Source organism: Megascapheus bottae, chromosome 8 (assembly GCF_031878675.1).
Source record: "Megascapheus bottae isolate mThoBot1 chromosome 8, mThoBot2.hap1, whole genome shotgun sequence".
Taxonomy (NCBI): domain Eukaryota; kingdom Metazoa; phylum Chordata; class Mammalia; order Rodentia; family Geomyidae; genus Megascapheus; species Megascapheus bottae.
The window spans coordinates 55,852,223-55,871,728 of NC_143516.1; the positions used below are offsets into that span (position 1 = coordinate 55,852,223).

Sequence of the window (19,506 nt, forward strand, 5' to 3'; positions counted from 1 at the left end):
TGATACATGTGGAATGCAAGGTAACAGATTCAGACTATTTCTAAAGAACAAATACTTTATTCATCTCTATTCTTTTTCAGTCCCAGTAGCACTTTTTTTTTTTTTTTTGCCAGTCATGGGACTTGAACTGCAGGCCTGAGCACCGCCCTTGGACTTTTCTCAAGGCTAGAGCTCCACCACTTGAGCCACAGCACCACTTCTAGCTTTTTTCTATGTATGTGGTACCGAGGAACTGAACCTGGGCCTTTATGCATGCGAGGCAAGCACTCTACCACTCGGCCAAACTCCTTGCCCCAGCATATCTTTTATTAAGAAAGCATTTAACATTTGCACAAGTTATAGAACTTTGGGGAAAAAAAAGGAATAGTTTTTTTAATCTGTCAGTATATGTGTAAGTGCATATGAAAAAAAAGTGAAAAGATGATTTTTTAAAAGCATTTTTTTCTAGGGCTAGGGGTGATATTGCTCAGTAGTGCAGCATTGTTTAGAGTGTGTGAGACCCTGGCTTCAATCCTACCACAACATACAAACAAAACTCATCCATCCTTTAAATTAAAATCAACTAAAGTTATTTTTGATGCATAAAGGAATCATGGTTGAGACAAAATATAGAAGAAACTAATCTGTGGTAAGCCAATACTTTTAGGGGGACAGTATTAATCTTGCACTTGCTAGGCAGGTGCCTCCAAATCTTTTTCTGCTCTTTTTACTTTTGGGATAAGAGACTCACTGCTATGCATGTGACTGGACTGTGATCTTCCTAGTTTCCCTTTCTACAATAACTGGGATGACAAGTGCATGTCACCATGCCCAGTTTCTGTTGAGAGAGGAATTTCATAAGACTTTTCTGCCTAAGCTCAATCTCAGTTTCTCATACAGCTAGAATGACTGTCACATCCTACTGAGCCAGTAGAATGGGGGCTAAGGAGGGGTTTGGTGTGTATGCCTGGGTGGGCTATAAACCAAAATTGTCCTGATCTCAGCCTCTCAAGGAGCTGGAATTACAAGTGTGAGCCACAGGCACCTGTCTATTGTGAAAACAAAATTAACTTTGAAATTTAAATGAAATAGTTTTACATAGGAAACAATCTGAGTAGAGTAATAAATTTACCTCATTTTTTTTTTTTTTTTTTTGCCAGACCTGGGCTTGAGCACTGTCCTTGGGCTTTCTCAAGGTTAGAACTCTTACCACTTGAGCCATAGCACCACTTCCAGCTTTTTTCTCTGTATGTGGTACCGAGGAATTGAACCTGGGTCTTTGTGCATGCTAGGCAAGCACTCTACCACTAGGCCAAACTCCCGGCCCCTTACCTCATTTTTATTCTCCTTTTTCTCTATGTACTCCATAGCTTCAACATTTTCCACCAGGTCTTTATAACTAAACTTCTTGTTTCTACTTCTGCCAACTTGAACATTTTGCTCATTTATTAGATTTTAACCTACATAATGACTTTCAAAAATTTGTTTCACAAGTCTTAACTACTTTCACCTTTCTTGTTGGTCTTGGGCTTGAACTCTGGGCCTAGGTGCTATACCTAAGCTCTTCAGCTCAAGGCTACTGCCCTACCCCTTGAACCACAGTGCCACTTCTGGTTTTCTGGTGGTTAATTGAGAGAAGAGTCTCATGGACTTCTGTGCCTGGGCTAGCACTGAACCATGACCTCAGCCTCCTGAGTAACTAGGATAACAGGTTTGAGCCACCAGTGCCTGGCTTGTTCTTTTTTTTTTGGGGGGGGGGGGCTGCCCTCCAGCTAGAACTCAGGGCCTAGGCACTGTCCTAGAGCTTTCTCAAGGCTAGTGCTCTACCACCTGACCACAGCACCATTTTTTCTGTGTATGTGGTACCAAGGAACTAAATCCAGGGCTTCATAAATACTAGATAAGCACTCTATCACTGGGCCATACTCCTAGTCCCTTGTCCATAATTTCTTTGATTCTTTGAATTCTAAGTCATAAGTGATTTAAGTGAAATTCTCCTACACTCTTACTACTCTCATTCTTTGCAAGTCTTTTCCATTTGATCTCTTCTGAAACCTGAAATCCGTAGTCATGCATCCTACATTTTCAGTCACTGGAGCCATGCCAGAGGATGGCCCTAAAAGGACCACACAATCTTGTGATGTAATGCCACTGCAGCCTCTTGCTTTAACTACATTCTGTAGTATTTGTCTAATGACAAAAGTGCCTTTAACCATTTTTCTTAAAATGTGTCCTGTTGTTAAACAATGTATGACTGTAAATGAAAAGGTGACAAGCTATTCTCCTCAATTCACCATCTTTAATTTACTGCATCATTATCATTGAATCTTTCCTTTTTACTATCCTGGAAATTGGAAGCTTTGTTATTTTTTTTACTTCACACCATATGTATAAGGAGAACTTTATAACTTCCTAGCTATAGTATTCATTGGCTTTCTGGTTGGCATTTTTCTCAGCTCTGTATGATTAACTTCCTCTTCCATAAATGCCTATTACTCTTTTCCAAAAGAGTGCTTCTTATACATTAATGTACATATCTGCCTTCTATTTAAAAGTCTGGTAGATTGCTCTTGTTTATTCCCTAAAATTCAGGCGTCAATGCCTTTTTAAACCAAAAGAGCACAGACTTGTTAGTTACTGCTTATTTCCATACTATTATGCCTATAAAGCCTACTTTGCTTTAATAAATCTGTTATTATCTCCATAATTTTTCTACTTGATTTTAAGTCATTCTATTCTAAAGTACATGTATATTTTTTCCTTCATAATACAAATCAACTGCTCAGTAAACCTTGATAATTCTCATTGTAAGTTCTTTGATTATACAACCATTTAATGACCCTGTCCTATATTCTTACGTATGTCACATATCAGTTGATATTTTTAAATGACAGATTGTTATAAATCAACGTTTGTGTTGTCATAATAACTACAACATGAAAGACTAATAATGTTGTTGGCTGACAAGATAAATTAACATTAATGAAAAACAAATAGCCTTAAGTCCTCTAAGTTAATAGAAGCTAACTTTAGTTGTGGTTTCCTAAACAATTTGTTTGGAAATATACCACACAATGAAGTATACACTGAAGGAGAACATTTTAGAAGCTAGTAAAGTAGAATAATTTCTCATTGACTGTTAGAAAATGAATTAGATTTCCAAATATAAATGATAACATCTAGTGAAGCAGCTAAGAAATTAAGCAGAAGAAAAAAATGCACACACTGAACCACAAATTGCTTATGAAGTTGAAAAGTTCCAGGGTGGTATTAGATAACTTCAACATTTAAAGTTTTGTTGACATGATAACTTAAATAGCATGCTTGCTAAGGGATTATGTGGTTAATACAAAAAAGTTTTAAGGAAGGCCAAAATACATAAACTACTTGGTAATCAGTTTTGGGGTTTTTTTTTGCCAGTCTTGGGGCTTGATCTCAGGGCCTGAGCACTATCCTTGGCTAGCACTCTACCACTTGAGTCACAGCACCATTTCCAGCTTTTTCTGCATATATGGTACCAAGGAATCAACCCAGGGTTTGTACATGCTAACGGCAAGCATTACAACACACACAGTATCTGAAAAATGTGATTTCAATCTTGGTGAGGTTTAAAAAGATTTTAAAAAGTATTTCTAAACTATCTGAATTCTTAAGACCAATTTTGTATTGCTATTTAACAAACTGTCCCTTGAAAAAGAAAACCAACTCACCAAGCACAGTACATATCTCCTTGCTGGAGCTGACGTGATAAAAATGCAGTACACAAAACAAGAGCACTTTTCTCATCACCTTCAGATTCTAAGTTACAGATCATTTCTAGTGCATCTTTGCAGTCAACTTCTGAAATCTACAGAAAAAAGACACAGAAATGTGCCATAAAAAGGCATATTTTAAATTAGAATATTCTGTAGTAATAGCTTCAGATTTTCACTACAACATCTTAATGTTTTCATCAATAAAATGCCATAACTTTCACACTATCAAGTTGTTCATTACTGAGACAAAGACTAGGTGATAGCTTTAAGAGATAATCTTTCTTCATAGCCAGTAAAATATATGTGAAGTATACAAAGTATGACAGACAAGAAACAGGGAAACCAACCAGGAGAATTTAAAAAATTTCACTAAATAACTAATATTAATTATAAGCACCTATTGCCCATTAAATGAGATCCTGACACTGAAAAAGGAAAATGTAGTATTTTTCTCAGCTTTACCTGATTTAAATGAATATTGGGAATCAGTAGAAAGGTGGGTGTTATAATGGACAGACTAAAACTATTTGTTGGAGGAAATAAACATTTTATATAGCTACATCACTATAAAAATAGGCTTGCGTTAGGTTTTTACAACTTTCCACTATACTGGTTTTCATTGAAATGTACTCCATTTCAAAGCTTTTCAACATTTATGCATATGTTCATATAACCTAGCTGAAAGCCATTTGCTTCACTTAATGATATACTCACATCTATTACTCTTTCTTAAGGTAAACTTACTACTCCTCTTTACACTGATGTACTTTATACATTTCTATCGCCTTTGCAACCATTTGCTACAAGGATTGTGATAAGCATTTCAAAATAGCAAATCAGGTTGTGTTCCCCAGAATAGAAAAACTACTTACCACACAGCACAATGACATATGGCAAAAAGTAGAATGAAGACAGAACACAGATCATTAACACCCATGTACCAAAGAACTGACTGGATCTCTCCTAGTTGGTCATCTTTTTCTCCTCATCAAATACTGGGTAAGCAAAAGTGTGCATAGGTATAAAATATCAAGTGTTTGGGACTGAACAAGTGTTTATGCAAATGGATGATACAGGTACTCTCTCTCTCTCTCTCCCTCCCTTCTTTCCTTCCTTCCTTCCTTCCTTTTTGTGGGTCATGGGGCTTGAACTCAGCCTGGGTACTGTCCTGACCTCTTCAGCTCAAGGCTACCACCCTACTCTTGAGCCAAACCCCACTTCCCATTTTCTACAGGATAACTGGAGATAAGAGTCTCAGGTCCTTTTGTGCCTGGGCTGGCTTTGAATCTCAATCCTCAGATCTCAGCCTCCTGAGTAGCTAGCTCCTGAGTCACCGAGCCTGGCGATACAGGTATTCTTAAGGTAGATCTTTAATTCTTTTTTTATTTCCCCTGTATATGTGGTACCAAGGAATTGAACCAAGGGCTTTGTGCATGCTAGACAAGCACTCTACCACTAGGCCAAACTCCCAGCTCCAAGGTTGATCTCTGATAATGACAGTAAGTGTGATGTGGCAATTTCATTATATATATATATATATATATATATATATATATATATATATGAAATTGGGTAGGAAACATTAAAAGGACTAAAATGTATCAAATTGTGTAATTAATAACAATGATTTCTCAAAGATAGTATAATTAGCAACAAAATAAAGACTGAAACTTAATCTGGGTATAGTTGTTCATATCTATATTCTCAGCACTAAGGTGACTGAGGCTACTTACCAAGGGCCTAAGTAGTCAAACACTGTTTTCAAAAACAAAGAGCTTGACGCTGATGGCTCATAATTGTAATTCTAGCTACTTAGGAGCCTGAGATCTGAGGATCATGATTGAAAGTGAGTCTGGGGAGGAAAGTCTGTGAGACTTTTATTTCCAATTAATCACAAAGAAAAAGGCAAAAGTGGGGCTGTGGTTCAAGTGGTAGAGAGCTAGCTTTGAACAAAAGAGTTCAGGAATAGTGCTCAAGCCCTGAGTTCAAGTCCTAGGACTGTCACAGAACAAACAATGCCCCCCTGGCAGAATAAAAAGCCTCTGGGCAATGCTTTTTTACAATTCAATTCCTTTTACACTTTCTATCTATAAACAACCTATACCTAGCAAATTTTTATCTAAAAACTACTCTATTTCATTTAAATGGAAGGGATTGGGGGACAGGAGCATGGCCTAATCAAGCCCCAAGTTCGATTCCTTGGTACCACATACACAGAAAAAGCCAGAAGTGGCATTGGGTTTAAGTGGTAGAATGCTAGCCTTGAGAAAGCCCAGGCCCTGACTTGAAGCCCCAGGACTGGCTCAAAACAAAACAAAACAGGACTGAAGAATTACCATTCAATCATGATTATCAATCAATAATTCAACATCTATATAGGTATTATAATTATAATTTTATATAAATATTATGTTTGAAGATGTTACTGATCATGCTTGAGTTTCTTTTCAACCTAAGTTAATCCCATTAATGGTGGTATCTCTTTCTTTATAAAGAGATTTTATTTCCCAATGGAATTATCCTCTTTGGCCCCCATCTCTTTTGGTAGGAGTCGAGTTTAAATTAAAGGCTGTCCATGTTTTCTAGGTTCTACCATTTGAGCTATGTTCCCCTACTTTATGCTACAGTTTTATTTATTTAACAAGGCAGTTTATGTGTACAATGTAACTTGTCCATGTCACTCCTTTGGACTCATCCCTCCCCTACTTACTCTCTTTCCCTTATTTAATGTATGGTACCGATCTGATACGGTTTATTCCCTGCATAGGAAGATTTTTCTGTTGAGGTAGGGTCTTGTGAGATTCTTGCCTTGGCTGGTTTAGAACCAAACATCCACACAGGTAGACTGCACTGGGTGTTGATGCGGATAGGGGCTCACAAACTTTTTGTTAGGTCTCGTTTCAAAATGTGAGCCTACCAATTTTAGATTTCCCACGCAGCCAGGATTACAGAGTAAGTCACTGGGGCTAGCCTACTCCACTTGAAAATGCACATTTTTGTACGTGTAATTACTCATATGTATACAAGATACTTCAAACATCTCTGATCTGTTGGGGGGGGGGTAGTTACTGAGGCTCAGATCAGGGCTTTGTATATGCTAGGCAGGTGCTTAGTATCATTTGAGCCGTTACAGAAATACAGATGTTTATGAGATTACAAATTCATTCCTTCAACTTCAAATGATTAAACCCTAAGTTTAGATGACCTCCCACTAGAAACTATGCTTCTTTGAGTTGGGGCCTAGCCATATTCACATTTAACACCTCACTAACTACAAATCATATACTGTGCACTTAATGTTACACACGTTTTAAAGGCTATTTCAAGAAATATTATACATCAGTGTCAATTGTCTAGTTATTACTTGTGAAAAGAGAAAGAGGGAAAAAAACTCTACAGACTGTCTAATGTCCAAACTAATGGGAAAATGCCTTGTGATTTTACTTCAGCCTAGAAATTGCCTGTAATCATTAATCCTAGTATTGTCAGTACTCTCAGCATATTGGACACGCTCATTTCTTACCTTGGTCTAAGTTTATAGCCTACCTGCTCACCTTCTCAAGAAAAAGCACACAACCATCATGTACTCATGATCTCTAACTTCATGGGATTACTAAGTTTTTTCTAGTTTCTAATTATAATCTCTTTTGTCTACTCAAATGGATTGTAATTTGTCATTGTATTTTTTTTTTTTTAAGTGGGACTGGGGTTTGAATTCAGGTTCTTGTGCTAACTAGGTTACAAAATCTACCACTTAAATTACATCCCTATCCATTTTTGTCTAGCTATTTTTCAAATATGATCTGTGACCCTCCTCTTTACACTTCTTTCATTAGCTAGGATGACAGGCTACCCCTCAGTTCCCAGCTTTTTACTGGCTGAGCTAAGGTTTTGTGAACTTTGTGTATGAGCTGGCCTCGTCTGTGATCATTCTGCTCTCTACCCTCTTGAACAGCAAGATTACTATTATAAATTGTTGTTCCAGGTTTGTCATTTATCTTATATCCCAGCTTTTCTCTTAATATATCCTTAAGTCTATTCTAAACTCCTTTGCTTTCCTCTCTCTACTGCTCTAGAATAAACATACAAAGTTATATATTTTTATTTTATTTTTTTGCCAGTTGGGGCATGAATTCAGGGATTAGGTAGTGACGCTGAGCTCTTTTGCTCAAGTATAGCATTCTACCACTTGAGCTACTTCTGGCTTTTTCATGGCTAATCCAGGAGTCTGGCAGATTTTCCCACCCAGGCTGTTTTCAATCTGTGATCTTCAGATCTTAGCCTCCTGAGTAACTAGGATTACAGGCACAAACCACCGGAGCCTAGAGAGATACAAGTATTTTTATACATTCAGAGTTCACTGTACACTGCTCAATATACTCCTAAGATTTATTTGAATTCCTTAACAAGTTGTTAGACATTGTCTTTCAATATTCCTTGTTGCCAACTTCACTTTAAAGCTGAGTTTGAAATGTAAAATTCTCAGTTACATTATGATTCAGAATTCTGAAATCATAAAACACATGTAAATAAACTTATACAGATATGTGCATAGAATATTTACTCTTAATGTACTTTATATATTACATAAAATGTATATATTCCTATATATTACACATATTTAGAGAATTTATATGATTCATTTCTACAAACTTTGTTATTTAAATTAGCAAGTTCAAAATATTTCCAAGTATACTGCCTAAATATCATCATCTTCCCCATATTTAGTCAAACCAATCAAGAGATCCACATTATTCAAAATAGAAGATAAATAAAAAGCTTACGTATAATCTGATAGCTGCTTAGAATGAAGTTGACCCTACCCAAGAGCATAATAAAATAGGCTGATTGTCAACATCCATTAACTATTTGCGCAGAGGGAAGTAAGGCATTACAATATAATTAAAAATTAGTTTTTCTACTAACAAAAATATACTCACCTCTTCAATTAGTTTTTCATTTGGTGATGATGTGCAAAGACAGACAAGGTAAGTTTGCTTAAAACTACCTTTTGTACCAATCTCTGGATGGTCAGAACACAGCTTTGCTAGAGCAGTTGCTTGACTTAACTGATTCGTTTTGATTAGATGTTTAATCCTCATATCCAACAAGATGGGACCCTCAAAAGCTAAAAATTCATTCACTTTAAAAAACAAGACATAATAGATTATTAACATTTGGTAATAATTCACTTGTAATTCACATATTCATACAGAAAAAAAAAGAAAACTCACTTTTTCTATTCTCTATTATTGCAAATTAGGCCATTACATAATACTTCAGGTTTTCACTGTCACCTTTTTATATTTTTTTTCTTTAAAATTTCTGAGATGAGGGCAGGCGGCGTTGCCTGGAGAACCCAGCGGGGTCAGTGCTCTGCGCCCTCCCCCGGCACCACAGCGCTCCAGGGCTCTATATAGGCTGCGCCGAGTTCCAGGAGTTCCAGCAGCCCGCAAGCTGCCGCAGGCTCCGGGCCGGGCACCCCGGGCGCCGAGGTGCGTGCTCTGCTTTCCTTTCCTCCCCCCACACGCCGCTCCGCACTCCGGGCGCCTCTGCCCGTCCACTCTGCCCTCCTCTGCCCTCTTTCTCGCCCCCCACTCCAGCATAACTTTCAGTCCCTCCCCGCTCTCTCCCTGAGCTCGGGCAGCCTCAGCGGCTCCGAGTCCCCCAGACTCGACCCCGGCGGCCGCCTGCCCATCTTCAGCCGCCTGCCCATCTTCAGCGGCCTGTCCATCTCCACGACTGAGGTCTCTTGAGTTTGAGACTAGGAAAAGTCAGCCCAGCACCAGCAGCTACCAACCACCATTCCATTCACTTGAAAAGCATTAGTGACAGTCCAGATGTAGGAACTCGGGAAGGAAGTTCCTAACTGTCTCAGACCAGTGTAAACAAACCAGCCAGCCACCACCTTGCTCAACTGTAAGCTTTTAGAATCTGCCAAGAATATGCCTTGATAGAAGTAGTACTCAGACCCTTAGGGTTGGGTTTGTCTTTTTGTTGTGTGGTTTTGTTTTTTGTTTTTAAGTTTTAACAGTTATATGTCTTGGGGGGGATCCTTGCATTCCAAAGTTTAATACTGGTTACTGGTTTCATTGTCACCACTTGGGGTGCTTAGTTTAGAACCATTTGTCTGCTCTCTGGAAGCCTTGGGCAGAGCTTAGTTTGTAATTGTTGGGGAATAACTGCTGAATTTTTAGCTGTTTTGAGTTGATTCCACCACTGCACCACAACTCAATATGGAAAAAAAAACCCTATTTAACTTATTTATTATTTTGTGAAAAGTATACATTGAAATTTTTGTTCATACTGTATTTATCAAGTATGATGGAAAGCAATATATATATATTCTTTTATTATGTTAAATTATGATTACCATTATTAATCGATAAAATGTGGAGTATATGTTCTTTTCGCAATAATATATGCCTTTTGTAACTTCACTTAGTTATTTTATTGTAAATGAGTAAAAAAATCTTAATTTAAAAAAAAAGAAAAAAAAATTCTGAGATGAGGTTTCAAAGCTAAATTTGCACTCTCTACAGAGCTAGTCTAGCCTTTGACTGACAATCTTCCTGCCTCAGCCTACTGAGTACTGGTTTATAGGCGTGTATCATCTATTTCATTTTCTGACTCTGTGTGTGGGTGTGTGCGTGCGTGCATGCACATGCAGACGCACATATGTTGATGTAAGTCTTAAAGAGTCTAGGTAAGCTTTATTGCTCAAGGCTACCATTCTACCACTTGACTCATAGCTCTATTTCTGACTTTTGTGGTGGTTAATTGGAGATACGAATCTTACAGACTTTCCCACTTGGGCTGGCTTTCAACCATGACCCTCAGATCTCAGACTCCTAAGTAACCAGGATTACAGGCATACATGAGTAGTGATAAGCTAGTTGCCAACTTTAAAAAAACTGCATTAAAATAATTTTGCCTATTACAGTGTCATCCAGAATGGGTTCAAAATAAGTTTCTTGTTGATAAAAATAATTGTACATTAAATTCTATAATTCCATTAAAATTATAATGTATCATTATTACTATAACAGCTATTCTCTGTATTTTTTTTGGTCAGTTGTGGGGCTTGAACCCTGGGCCTGGGCACTGTTCCTGAGCTCTTCAGATCAAGGCTAGTGTTCTACCACTTGAGCCACAGTGCCACTTCTGGTTTTCGGTAGTTAACTGGAGATATGAGTCTCACGGACTTTCATGGCTGGACTGGCTTTGAACTGTGATCTTCAGATCTTAGCCTCCTGGGTAGTTAGGATTACAGGCATGAGCCACCAACACTTGGCTAACAGTTACTCTTCAATCACAGTGTTTAATATTCCTAAAATGTATAACGCTAGAATAGTAGGTAGATTTTTGAGCAACCACAAAAGGACATCTGGGTGTTCCAAAAAAATAAAGTTAACTGATATTTAGTTCATTAATGACAATGTTATTTCACAAAGATGAAGTCTACTTTTATTTTTTTATTTTTATTTTTTTATTGCTAGTCCTGGGCTTGAGCTCAGGGCCTGAGCACTGTCCTTGGATTTTCTCAAGGCTAGAGCTCTACCACTTGAGCCTCAGCACCATTTCCAGCTTTTTTCTACGTATGTGGTACCGAGGAATCGAACCCGGGTCTTCGTGCATGGTAGGCAAGCATGCTACCACTAGGCAAAACTCCCAGCCCTACTTTTATTTATTTATTTTGGCCAGTCCTGGGGCTTGAACCCAGGGACTGGGTATCATCTCTGAGCCTCTCTGTGCTTGAGACTGCTCACATTCTCATCCCACATCTATCTTTTAAAAAATAAATCTTTTAGAATGAATCAAAATATCTACTGAAATTTAAGTTAGGCTGACTGCTGGTGGATCACTCCTGTAATCCTAGCTACTCAGGAGGCTGAGATCTGAAGATCACAGCTCAAAGCCAGTTCAGGCAGGAAAGTTTGTAAAACTCTCATCTCCATTAACTACCAAAACATCTGGAAATGGAGTTGTGGCTCAGTGGTAGAGTACTAGTCTTAGAGACAGAGGCCGTGGGAGGGGGGAAGAGAGACAGAGAGAAACAGAGAGAGACAGAGAGAGACAGAGAGAGACAGAGAGAGAGAGGAGGTAAGTTAGAAGGGGAAAATGTTTAAGAACAAATCTTTTAAACCTTTTGTGGGTTTAAGTTATTTTTTGAAGTCTCAATTGATAAACTTCAATATATGCCTAAACACTTATGCATAAAATATTTCTATTTTATTCAAACCTATGGGTTTCATTATTCTCTTTTGGTCATCTTCAAATAGGATTAATATATTTTGTACCTATGAAGGAGAATTTAAATCTTAGCAAGCTCTATTTGGTTATCTGAAATAGGACAGGGAAGGGGGGAAAACAAGATGAGGGGCGGGGGTGGGGGGAGGGAAATGGGGACCAAGGCATGAGAAAGGGTATCAATGTTTGTGAAGTAATGCACCTTCCATCTGGTGAATATAATGTAACCCTTCTATTAATTACAATTAAAAATATATGAAAGGAAAAAAAAATCTTAGCAAGCTCAAATTTAAAGTATTCCCCGCCAGTCCTGCTTGATCTCAGGGCCTAAGCACTGTCCTAGGGCTTTCTCAAGGCTAGCACAGTACCAAGTCCAGCTTTTACTAGATATATGGTACACCAAGGAAATCGAACCTGGGTCTTTGTGCATGCCCCCAGGTTTTCTTTATTACAATCATTTTCAAACATACATTTGGTGACAGCTAGCCTGAATCCTTTGGAAAACTTTTAACAATTAAATTTAAAATGGTTTATATATAAACTTCATTACTTTTTCTAGTTTGTGAATTAAAAGATAGAAAATGAGTAATGGTCTTTATCCTGTGCTTCTTTCTAGTACCTTTATTTTTACATTTAACTATACTTTGTACTGCAAGATTTGTCCATATAAACATGGCTCCTCAGTATTAGAATCATAAATATATAAGCAAGATAACACAAGATCCCAAATTTCATCTTTCTAGACTTTTAAACCTACTACTTATTCTTTATGTTAGCCAAACAAAAAGAATACAGAATGAATATAAGCAAACTAAAAACATGAGTTTGTTGCCTTGAAAAAAGCACAAACAGCATATGCAGAACCCACTGGTCGTCATTATGTTGGAAATATATTTACATGTAAAGTTCAATATCAAAGCCAATTCTAAGGATTCCTTCCTTCCTCCCTCCCCCCTCCCCTTTTTCTTCTCTCCCTCCCACCCTCCCCATCACCTCTCTCTGCCAGTTCTGGGGCTTGAACTCAGGGCCTAAGTACTGCCACTGAGCTCAGTGTCCTTGGACACTTCTGCTCAAGGCTAGGACTCTACCACTGAGTCACAGCATCACTTCTGGTTTTTTGTTTTGTTTTTTAACTTCCAGCCTTTTCTGTTTATGTGGTATTGAAGAATCGAACTCAGGGCTTCATGCATGCTAGGCAAGCAAGCACTCTACCACTAAGCCACATTCTCAGCCTCTAAGGATTTTAAATGAAAGATTTATGAGAAATAAAATTAATATAATGCTATCCTGGTTATAAGTAATTGACATTAAAAATGAACTTTACAGCTTGGGAGGAAGTCAGGGAAGGGAAAGTGAGAGAAAAACCTGGAGAAGGGTAACAATGTTGAAGAAGTAATGTACTCACTACCTCATGAATGCAACTCTTCTATACATTACCCTAGCAATGTAATTAAAAACACCACAAAAGCAAAAACCCACCACCACTAATAACCTCAGTTTCCTAACCCAACTATCTCATAAGAAATCTTTAGGAGTATAATACTCTCACCCAAACTCATAATAAACAGTATCTGAAAGATTATGGCAAAACAAAGATGTCAAGTATCTAACTAAAGTAACTGTTCCTAAGAGGTAGACTGCAAATCATCCCTTTAAATAAATCTCAAGAAAGCATCATGTGGATGACATCTATCAAAATGCATCATGTTTATAAACGGATTTGTTGAATAACTCCTTTGTACAAGTACTTAAAAACATAAAAAGTAGTTTTAAAAAACATCATGCAAGTTAGAATGGAAAATTATGTGAAATAATTTCCATGGTAAATCATTTATGAAAAGAACATTTATTAAAAACTTTCGAAGCTAGACATGCTTTTTTGTTAAATTGCTGGTGTTGTTTTTTGCCAGTCCTAGGGCTTGAACTCAGTGCCTGGGCACTGCGCTTGAACACTTTTTGCTCAAAGCTAGCATTCTGCCACTTGAGCCATAGAATCACTTCTGGTTTTTTCTGTGTATGAAGTACTATGGAATCGAACCCAGGGCTTTGTGCATAATAGGTGAGCATCCTACCATTAGGCTACACTCCTGGCCCCACATACTTGTTTATAATGTTGGAGACCAATGCCAAACTAAGGTAAAATGGATTTTTTAAAATTACAAAGGAAACAAATATAGAATATTAGGGCAGAAGACTACCCAATAACAAAATCAGGACTAGAGGTAAAGGTAGGGGACATCTATCTTGATCAGGAAAAGAAATTCCACCATATGACTAATTTATTTACTTCTAATCAAAATAATGCTTTTTAATGGTAAAAAACAGCAACAACTGTGTAGTATTAGTCATCAAAAGAAACTAAATACATATTCTGAAAATCATGATTCAAAGAAAGAATATACTCAAGCATATTCATTCTTTTTTCCACCACTACAACTTTCATTACTCTCTCCAACAAGGACATGATTTTCTTCATAGAAACTATAATGAAGGCCACCTGCTTTAGTGCTTGCCAGACTTCTAGAAAAGATGTCAAGATACTGGGTGCTGGTGGTTCACATCTGTAATCTTAGCTACTCAGGAGGCTGAGATCTGAGTATCATGGTTCAAAACTAGCCTGGGCAAGGAAGTCTGTGAGACTCAACAATTACCCACCAGAAAATTTCAAGTAGTGCTGTGGCTTAAAGTGGTAAGCACTAGTATTAAGTAAAAGAACTTAAGCGTAAGCAAAAGGGACAGCACTCAGGCCCGGAATTCAAACCCTAAGATCGACTAAATAAGTAAGTAAGTAAGTAAGTAAATAAATAAATAAATAAATGAGATCAAGGTAAATGCATGAGCCAATTTATCAAAGTAAAAAAAAAAAAAAGCCTTCTTCCCATAAAGAATAACTTGTATAATATAAAACAAGAAAATTAGTACCCATGTAAGAATTGAAAGCACTGTGGTTTTCATAACAAATAAATCACAGCATAAATCTGACCATGATTTTTTTTTTTGAGAATTATGTAACACATCTCTTCTAGTTCCTCAGATTCCTTTAAAGTAGGGCCAACTTATTTACTGAGTTCACAGTCCCCTACCCAAGTGTGCATACAATGGCCTTTACATTATATTTTTCTCACAGCTTCTCAACTCAAGCACCATATAAAAATTTCATACAACAATATGTATCACCAAAACAACTCCATCTCCTGAGCTAGCATAGGCCAGAGATTTAGAGCTGGTTTCAGAAATAGTCTTGATATAAACTATAATGGATACATGCCCACACATCCTGTCTATTACCTAGTTGTGCTACTCTATTCATTCTACCATTTTTCTATGTCCACTCTCCACCACAGCAGCTCCACTCCCAGATCAAATCAGCAATCAGACCATCTTCTAGGTCTGTCCCTCTTTCATATTACTCAGACCCTCTCATAACTTCTCCTTTTAGTTACCCAGGATACTTATGAGTTCAGCTTTTAAAGCATATACTTTTTTTTTTTTTGAAGAGGTAAAACCATGAAAAACTTTCAGTGGCTTTCCCTTGCCTTCAAAGGTGTGGGGGTCGAGTGGAAAAGGACACCAGCCAGGTATTTCCTCTTAGATGTAATTTAATAACTAGGCAAGAGAAAGAAATATGACATTCCAAAGAAGTAAATCATCATTTCAGCAAATAATATGGAATTAAGTTTTTTAAAAAAATCTAAAAATTTGGGCCAGGAGTTTGGCCTAGTGGTAGACTACTTGCCTAGCACGCACGAAGACCTGGGTTGATTCCTCGGTACCATATACATAGAAAAAAGCCGGAAGTGGTGCTGAAGCTCACTTGGTAGAGCTATAGCCCTGAGAAATCCCAAGGACAGTGCTCCAGCCCTAGCTCAAGCCCAGGAATGGCAAAAAACAAAAACAAAAACAACAACAACAAAAAACTTACTAAATTTTAAAGGTTAAAAAAAAAACAACAAAACAATGCAGCAGTGGTACTCTCTAGATACTATGGTGAAAATGAACTATAGAACTTGCGTGGGAGAGGGGCCAGGAGTTTGGCCTAGGGGTAGAGTGCTTGCCTAGCATGCACGAAGACCCGGCCGGGTTCGATTCCTTGGTACCACATACTTAGAGAAAGCCAGAAGTGATGCTGAGGCTCAAGTGGTAGAGTTCTAGCCTTGAGAAAAATCTAAGGACAGTCTTCAGGCCCTGAGCTCAAGCCCAGGACTGGCAAAAAAAAAAAAAAAAAAAAGAACTTGCGTGGGAGAATGGGAGGAGAAAACTGGGAGAGAGGGACGGAGTGACATTGTTCAAAAAGAAATTGTACTCTTTACCTGACATGTAACTGTAACACTGACATGTAACTCTGAACAGCACCTTTATAATAACAATTACGTAAAAAGAACTGAGACACCAAACCATAAAAACATTTATATTTCTGTGTTTACAATTTTAAAAACTCAGAAAAAAACCCATGTAACAATAGTATAAAACTAATAAAGAAAACTAAAAAGAGGCAGGAAGATTGCACATTTGAGAACTATTAAAACATTACTGAAAGAAATTAAAAGGTAACACAAATAACTGGATTTGAGGAATGATGTTAAGAAATTTACAGAGTCAACCCAATCTCTATCAAGTATCATGGCAGTTTTTAAAAGTCAAAAAGTTTCATCCTAAAATTCTGAATCATAAAGACTCAAACATAAGTAAAATAACTTGAAAAGATTCTATAAAGTGGCAAATACCATACTTCCAGGCTTGAAATCATCTTCTTAACCTTGGGTAATCAAAACAATGTGGTACTGACAAAAAAAGGACATAAACCATGAACAGTCAAGAAAGAAACCCTACTGAATTTGGTGAAATTATTTTCAAAAGTGATACTAATATAACTTAATGGAGAAAAGAAAATCTCTTCAAAAAATGGTGCTGGAGAATCTGTATATCCACATGTGAAAAAATGAAGCTGAACTTTTATCATGCACAATATCCTAACTCAAAATGGAATAAATACCTAAACAACATTCCAAACTATAAAATACCTAGGAATTTTATGGCATTGGGTTTAATAGTACTTTCTTGGCAATGATACTAAAAGTAAGTGAAGGATATATGAGAGTATCAAACTTAAAATGGTATACAGGAAAATAACAGTATCAAGAGTAAAACAGAAAAGTAATTGGATACAATATTAGCAACTCATGTATCTAATAAAAAAAGTATTGTTAGGGCCACAAGTATGGTCTAGTGGTAGTGTTTGCCTAGCATGTACACAAAGCCCTGGGTTGGATTCCTCTGTACCATATACACAGAAAAAGCTGGAAGTGGCTTAAGTGGTAAAGTGCCAGCCTTGAGCAAAAGTGCTCAAGGGAAGTGCCCAGGACCTCTGTTCAAGCTCCAGGACTAAACATATCACCCCTACCCCAAAAGTAGTATGATCTAGAATATTAATTTGAAAAGATGTTCAATATCATGTCACTACTGAAATGCAAATTCAAACAGTAATTTGATACCACCACAAGTATATTAGAATAGCTAAAGACTACCAACTGCAAGTAAAAGACTGGAGAAAAGAGAATTACAATTCACTGCTGACAAGAATTCCCAACTGCCTAAATCCTTTATAAGTCCTTGAAACGTGTGTGTGTGTGTGTGTGTGTGTGTGTGTTTTGCCAGTTGTAGGGCTTGAACTCCAGACCTGAGCACTGTCCTTGAGCACTTTTGATCAAGGCTAGAGCTCTACCACTTGAGCCACAGTACCACTTCCAGCTTGTTCTTTGTATGTGGTACCAAGGAATCGAATCCAGAGCTTTGTGCATGCTAGGCAAGCACTCTATCATTAGGCCACATTCTTAACTCAAATTATATAATACTATAGAAAAGGCAAAACTACACAAATAGTGAATAGATTATCAGGTCTTTGAGAGAAGGCTAAGCAGATAAAACAGCTAGTATTGGGGGCTGGGACTGTGGCCTAGTGGTAGAGTGCTTACCTAGGGTTCAATTCCTCGGTACCACATACATAGAAAAAAGCTGGAACTGGTGCTGTGGCTAAAGTGGTAGAGCTCTAGCCTTGAGAAAGCCAGAGGACAGTGCTCAGGCCCTGAGTTCACACCTAGGACTGGCAAAAAACGAAAACAAAAAACAACTAGTATTGTTCTACACAGTAAAGCAAATCCCAATATTGTACATGTGTTCGGACATATGACTCTACACATTAGTCAAAATCTATAGAATTTACAACACAAAGTGGGGTCTTAAAATATAAAAAAAACATTTGTGGTCTATGATTTTAATAGAAGACTAAAAAAGAATGTGGCTACAAACTCAAATCACATTAATTCTCTAGGTGCTTCATAGTTTTATTAGAACTGGACAACCCATTTACTCTGAAGAAATTTCTGGAAACATAGTACAAATTCCTTCAGTGGCTAGATCAGGTAAAGATCAAGAAGTACAGCAACAGAGATCTGGGAAGGTGGCCAAGACACTGGCAGTGACAGGTATCACTCAATAAAGACAATGTTAGGCATGAGTAAGCAAACAAGAGCATACGACAAGGGGGGGGGTCGAGGGGGAGAGGGAGGGAGGGAGAACTGGACAGAGTGACAGACAGACACAAAGAGACACAGAGCGCTAGCAAGCATGCACTGTTTGGGGGATTGAACTTAAGGTCTGGGTGTTGTCCCTGAGCTTTTTATTCAAAGCCATTTAAACCACTCCTGGTTTTTTGGTGGTTAACTGGAGATAAGAGTCTTGTGAACTTTCCTGCCTAGGCTGGCTTCAAACTGCAATCCACAGATCTCAGCCTCCTGAGTAGCTTTGATTATAGATATGAGCCACTGGTGCCTAGTAAACACACTATCTTTTAAAATGAAGTTTAAACTTCTGGTAAGGTAGGAGCTTCTTTTTCTTATAATATGTGGATCTGTCAAAATTCTATTTGGGTGCCAGCAATGGAAAAGAGAAGTTAATTTTTTATTTAGATAAGCTGTAATTTTATTAGGCCAACTTCAAGAGAATATTAGAAAAGGATATAGTACTGAAGCCCTGATTTAATCCCTTGCTTTGCCTCTTTCCATGAGCACTATGAAAGGGAAACTACATCTTTTTGAGCCTCCACTCACCATCTGTAAAAGATCTTTATCACAGGATCATTTTGAGTATTAAATCATTCATAAACACTTTCTGTATTGTTAGAAACTACATAAAACTATACAATTATATAAACTTGATATTACTACTAATATATCATCACCCAGTAGCTCTGAAAGTGAGTATCAGAAAGTATAATATAATGCCAGAAATAAACTAGTATTAATCTATTAGAGATAAATCAGTTATTGGAAAAAAGATCCTCTTTTCAGGGCTGGGAGTTTGGCCTACTGGTAGAGTGCTTGCCTAGCATGCACAAAGACCCAGGTTTGATTCCTCGGTACCACATACATGAGGAGAAAAAAAAGCCAGAAATGGTGCTGTGGCTCAAGTGGTAGAGCTCTAAGCTTGAGAAAGCCCAAGGACTTGGCCCTGAATGCTTGACCCT

At 37.6% G+C, this 19,506-nt stretch overlaps 1 protein-coding gene across 2 annotated transcripts in view; it reads right to left on the bottom strand.

Moving 5' to 3' along the window:
• The window catches only part of Znf292 (zinc finger protein 292), a 65,827-nt gene that overhangs the window by 13,363 nt on the left and 32,958 nt on the right, over positions 1–19,506 (bottom strand). For both annotated transcript variants that reach the window (XM_090338471.1, XM_090338472.1), the window contains 2 exons: positions 8,675–8,877; positions 3,690–3,826 (listed from right to left, as the gene is read on the bottom strand). In XM_090338471.1, coding sequence (XP_090194597.1) covers positions 3,690–3,826; positions 8,675–8,877 — 340 coding nt within the window. The remainder of the gene's footprint in view (positions 1–3,689; positions 3,827–8,674; positions 8,878–19,506) is intronic.